Source organism: Gigantopelta aegis, chromosome 8 (genome assembly GCF_016097555.1).
Source record: "Gigantopelta aegis isolate Gae_Host chromosome 8, Gae_host_genome, whole genome shotgun sequence".
NCBI lineage: Eukaryota > Metazoa > Mollusca > Gastropoda > Neomphalida > Peltospiridae > Gigantopelta > Gigantopelta aegis.
The window spans coordinates 74,255,812-74,261,962 of record NC_054706.1 but is presented as its reverse complement, the minus strand read 5'-3'; the positions used below and the strand labels follow the sequence as shown (position 1 = coordinate 74,261,962).

General features: G+C 36.3%; 1 protein-coding gene across 1 annotated transcript; it reads left to right on the top strand.

The window, feature by feature from the left end:
• The first annotated feature begins 14 nt into the window (after positions 1–14).
• LOC121379823 (calcium signal-modulating cyclophilin ligand-like) lies at positions 15–5,590 on the top strand. Its single transcript, XM_041508475.1, has 4 exons — positions 15–117; positions 2,169–2,497; positions 3,547–3,612; positions 4,106–5,590. The coding sequence occupies exons 1-4, from the start codon at positions 15–17 to the stop codon at positions 4,277–4,279; spliced, it is 672 nt and encodes a 223-aa protein (XP_041364409.1). The 3' UTR covers positions 4,280–5,590.
• Positions 5,591–6,151: the final 561 nt, after the last annotated feature.

Below are 6,151 nucleotides of genomic sequence, written 5' to 3'. Positions count from 1 at the left end.
ATATATATTTCAAAATGGCTACGCTTCAACAAAATCGAGAAGCAAGACGACGAAAAATTATTGAAAACTCGGAAAAGCGCATGAAAAAACTGCTGGGGCAGGATTACGATGGACATGGTATTGATCCCTGCGTTTTAAATAATTAAAAACTTTGGTATACTCAAATGCATTTTGCTTACAAGCTATTTTTAGACAACTAAACTGTCATTCAGGAATTTCATACACCTGACAATGATGGCATCTTTAGCAGTTTAGGGCACACTGGGTCTGGGAAGTATGGTGCCAGTCCAAAATGAAACACATTGAATCTAATGTGACAAAACACACCGTATCTGTAGTGGCGTCAACTATAGTTCATCAAGATTAACTTTGGCTACAAGAAAAACGACTGTTATCACGTTTTCCCACCCAAATGTGTATGTTAATAAATAACAGAAAATATATACATATTAAGCAATGTGGAATAATCCTAATTATTGTTGATGTTTATGGAAGATAATATATCCAAAGATATGAACGCAGTCAATTATATTGACAACACGTAACATTTACAGACCCAGACATCAAAATACACCAGACACACTCTTCAGACTCAGACCTATACCCAGGGTGTTTTGGTCTTACAGTATAATGTGAGAGGCGCTAGAACATGAAATAATTTTAGATGTCAACTGATTCAAGTCCAACACCAGTAGTATTCTTGGTACACTGCTGGTACCTTAGTTCAGGATGTACTTTGTAAAGTTAAATTTTGTTTTGTTTTGAATGATACCATAATATATGAGCACATTAGTTTATTAATCACCAGCTTTTGGATGTCAAACTTTGAAATATTTATGTTGTTTTACAAGTCAGGTTGATGAAAGCGAAGCACCTTGTCGTAAATTAGAGCATTTGTTTACACTGTGCATAATAGAGAAGGACCTGAGCTGACGTCACTTCGCCCCAAGCTATACCACCGGACGTCACAAAAACTAAACAAAATGGCTGCTCCCAGTTAGCAGGAATAATCACGTTTTTTTATTAATTCTAAAATTACGCGTTTCTCATTTGTTAAAGTGTCGGTATGTGTTGTTGGTCCGGGTATGCATCTTTCCAACACATAAGGCTCTTGTTGGAATTTAGTCTACCTTTAAGATAAAACCTGCTACATTTTTTTATTAGAAGCAAGGGATCTTTTATATGCACTTTCCACACAATACAACACATACCACAGCTTTTGATATACCAGTCATGGGGCACTGGAAAAAAACAAACAATCTGAGGAGGTCCACTGAGGTGGTTTGATCTAGCAACTGAGTTAGATTTCACCAATCTGATTAAAATTAGTTCTACTGGGTCTACCCTGGTAGATCTAACAGTATTGTGTGGACTCCCATGTCCAGGTGACATTTCATCTATAAATAACAATTCAAATATCGACCAATTACACTTCCCTGTTTATAGCATTATTCGGTAGCATACAAATTCTAAAAATATCGGGCGAGATTATTTATGTAATAGGCGAATTTGTTGGTCTATTTCAACATTGAAAAAACCGGGGGGAGAGTGCAGTAGTAAACTCTGGATTGTATACTAGTATAAACAGATTTTATGTCTATACCATCACAGTTTTTTTTCCCGTCTTGAAACGAATTTAAAAAAAAAAAAAAAAAATTAAATTAATTTCCGGCATACTTCTTAATTCACCCGAATCATTTCGTATACCCTCGGCATAATCCTGAATGTTTTCAAATTCTTTTTAAACCACTGGCATGAATTTGCAAGTAAGGGTTTGATTGGTCGAATGAAAGGTCAACTGGACATGAGTGCCAACGGGCTGCTGTTAGATCCACATGTAATAGTGGAGCTAATTTTAATTAGATTGAGATCTCACCATATGTACTTCATGAATTCAGACCTCTACAAATTGAGAATGATAGGTTCTTTCACCAAAAGTTAGTTTTACATAATCTTTTTTGTGTTTGCACATTATATTTAGGATAGTTGTAATCATGGGTTCTACAAAATGAAATGGATTTACTCAAACTTGTCAATTCTCAGAGGCCTAAAGTTTTGTCATTTCCTGAGAATAAAGAAAATTAATAACATCCAGAATGTTGTATTTGTTTTGTTTACAAGTATGAATTAGTAACATGCATTATAATCTGTACTCTTTTTGATTTCAGAGGATAAGAAACCTGTTGAGATCACCAAGACCGAAGTCCCAGTTGCAGCTGACAACGACATTCCAACTTTGCTGCCTGAAGTTGCCAATGACACCTGTGAGATTGAATCGGATGCTACAGTTGCTCACCTGAAACATTTGATAGCCTCCAGACAGAATAATGAAGATTTCAAAAGTGTCAGTCAGACCGCTGTTTCATCAAGTGAATCTTCAGAGAACATTAAGACATCTTTGAAAATGTTAGACCGAACACGATTTTGCAGCTGCATATGTCTTGCCATTATTGTCCGATGGATATTACCCTTACACTATGGATTGTTTTATTTTCAGGTATGTATAATAAAGAGTTGAATTGTTGAATAGAATTAGAGAATACACGTACTCATAAATCCAGCTATGAGGCATGACTGTTTATTTTGCACAGGTGAATTAATATTCTTTGCAAGCCTCCCTTATGACATGTTTTGTTATGGTATACTTGTAGGTTCCTGAAGTCTGGATGACAAATTTTATGTAAGATACATGAGATTAGTTAATATAAAAATGTTAAATAAACCAATCAACAAACATGACTCCAGATTGTTGTAGAAGAGATTTAATTCCTTGAAGTCTTACTGTTTTTAGTAGACCACAACATATTTATCCATATTAATAGGTAATTATCTTGTGATGGCACAGGTCTCACATTTTGGTTTTATTGGTGGGATATTTGTAAAAATTGATTACCACTATCTGACACTGATCATATTTTGTTCCTATTGCTGGCAGATTTATGGTCTTTTGAATCGGAGCCAACTTTGTTAAAATAACTGGCCTTTGTGGTTAAGCCATTGTACATAAGGCTGGTAGGTACAGGGTTCGCAGCCCGGTACCGGCTCCCACCCAGAGCGAGTTTTAACGACTCAGTGGGTAGATGTGAGGTCATTACACCCACTTCTCTCTCACTAACAATTAACAACTAACCCACTGGCCTGGACAGACAGCCCAGATAGCTGTGTCCAGGACAGCGTGCTTGAGCCTTAATTGGATATAAGCACGAAAATAAGTTGAAATGAAAATGTTAAAATAAGTCATTTTATAAACACACAGTGCGGGCACGTGTATGTTTTAACTTTTTTAATACCTGCCTCACCCCTCATCTGATAATCATAGTATTGTCAGAGTATTCTATTAAAACTGATAGATATAATCTTCAGACTTGACTCTTTGTTGTTAATATAAAAAAGTGATCTAGGTACATGTATAAGTGTAGTTAGAGCAAGTTTTGTTTTCATGTTTTAGATCGTGTACCAGTTAGATGCCAAGTAGATACTAAGTAAACTAGCCTTTTCTTTTGTAATTGTACTAACAATATATTTTTCGTGTTTTTTTTCTTTCAGTCCATATTTTTGCCATTTGCTGCCTTGGAAATTGCCATATTCTCATATCAATATATTCACATGAAGGTAATTGTTTTAATTTAAATTTAAGAATTTGGTGAGGGAGGGGTTTGTGGCGTATTGGATTTATGTCAACATACTGCTCATGGATATAAAATTCTGTAAACAACAAACAAGATCTACACAAAAAGAAAGTGAATAAAATTGCTTGCTTGTCACTAGTCAATATGTAGATTTTTTGTGTTTGTATATAAAAACCCCAACTGTTTTAACTACTGTCAGATGGGCTGTGCATCACTGGACACAGTGGTGTAGCCATACATATGTACATACATATGTACGTACATACATACATGCATACATCCATACATAGTGTGAGTTGCCCCCCTCCCCAATATGGATTGGTCCTCTCAATAAAAAATCCTTATTTGACATTGCTGATAAATTGTATTTTTAACAAAAACCCATAAATTTAATGCTCTTAATATTTATCATATTTAAGATGGCATCTATCAATATTTAAGACTTGTGTGTTTAATACTTGTTATTTGAATTGCAGGAAGTGCAGCTTCCCCATTCCAACTCTATGATGACAGGTGCCCTGATGTTGTCTGGGATCAAGCCCGAAGTTATAGCCACGTATAACAAAGTGATGGGCTACATGACTGCAGTCACAGAGGACTGCGGCCTTTTTATCTTTTCCTTTATTGTGTGTCACATCATAATGAGCTAGAATAGTGATAAATACAAATCTGTGACAGGTAGTGAAAAAAATGTAGTGAGCAAAACATGGCTATTTGTGTGAAAACGGAATGTCATTCTTGGAATATAGAACATTGTAAATTTGGCTTGTGAAACTTTGGTCTCTACTTTGTGTTTATTCATCAAGAGTCAAGGCCCAATTTTACAAAGTGATCTTAGGGCTAATATCACCTCAAGTGCTTAAGGATGTTATGCCCTGTTTTATGAAGCGATCTTAGCACTAAGATCACCTTAAGTGCATAAGGACGTTATTCCCTGTTTTACGAAGCAATCTTAGCACTAAGATCACCGTAAGTGCATAATGACGTTATGCCCCATTTTATGAAGCGATCTTAGTACTAAGATCACCTTAAGTGCATAAGGACTTTATGCCACGTTTTATGAAGCGATCTTAGTACTAAGATCACCTTAAGTGCATAAGGACGTTATGCCCCGTTTTATCAAGCGATCTTAGTACTAAGTTCACCTCAAATGCATAAGGACGTTATGCCCCGTTTTATCAAGCGATCTTAGTACTAAGTTCACCTCAAGTGCATAAGGACGTTATGCCACGTTTTATCAAGCGATCTTAGTACTAACTTCACCTCAAGTGCATAAGGACGTTATGCCCTGTTTTATTAAGCGATCTTAGTACTAAGTTCACCTCAAGTGCATAAGGACATTATACACTTAAGGTGATCTTAGGACTAAGATCGTTTCATAAAACAGGGCCTTGGAGTACTATTGCATTTGGTGCAATATTAAAGCTTGGACCAACATTTAACAGCACAACTTAAAATATCTTGTGCTTTTGGTGTAACTGAGGGCATTGGACCAATTTTTTTTTAACAATATGTTCCTGATAACACTGTAAATCTTGTAAATTTAAAATATTTTTTTATTTCGCTGTTGCATATTTCTATGGTGCTATTTTCCATATTTTACCTGAGTTGGAGCATTCATATGCATTGGTGTTGTGGTAACTAGCTATTTGAAGTTTGGAATTGGCAGCAAATGGATTGTTCCAGTAATGCTGATGGGCGGGAGGTATTTTAAGGGGTTGAAAACTTGTGGTTGCTTTCAAAATTAATTTTATGGGGTTTTTCCCTGTCATGATTAATGATAGGATAGGTGAAAAGAAAGTTATGAGTTAGGTCTTGAGTCTGAGCACTCTCTTACCCGGGGGCAGGACGTAGCCCAGTGGTAAAGCACTCGCTTGATGCACAGTCGGTTTGGGGTGGGCCCATAGGGCTATTTCTCGCTCCAGCCAGTGCACCACGACTGGTACATCAAAGGCTGTGGTATGTGCTATCCTGTCTATGGGATGATGCATATAAAATATCCCATGCTGCTAATCGAAAAAAGTAGCCGATGAAGGGGGGACAGCGGGTTTCCTCCCTCGATATTTGTGTGGTCTTAAACCATATGTCCAATGCCATATAACCGTAAATAAAATGTGTTGAGTGCATCGTTAAATAAACCATTTCCTTCCTTCTCTCACCCGAACATGCTGAGGGAAGAAAACCTGATCACATTTATGAATTACATAGGTGTTCTCAGACTATAAAAATGTACATTTTTCTACCTAACACAGATTTCTAGTCAGTTTAGATTGCAAGTTTATGTGGACTCGGAAATAACAGGAATGTTAGTGAATATTGTTGCACAAAATCAATGTTTTTAAAAACAGTCATAATTGAAAGGCATATATTCATTTCCATTAATTTGGTCTTCTTCGGAGCTTTGGGATTCTGTCATTCTGTATTATACCCATTATTAATCCTAATAACTGTTCAGAAACCACTGTTTTATGTTGAGACTTAGGAAATACAGTGAAACCACTCTAAACCAGACACCCACATGA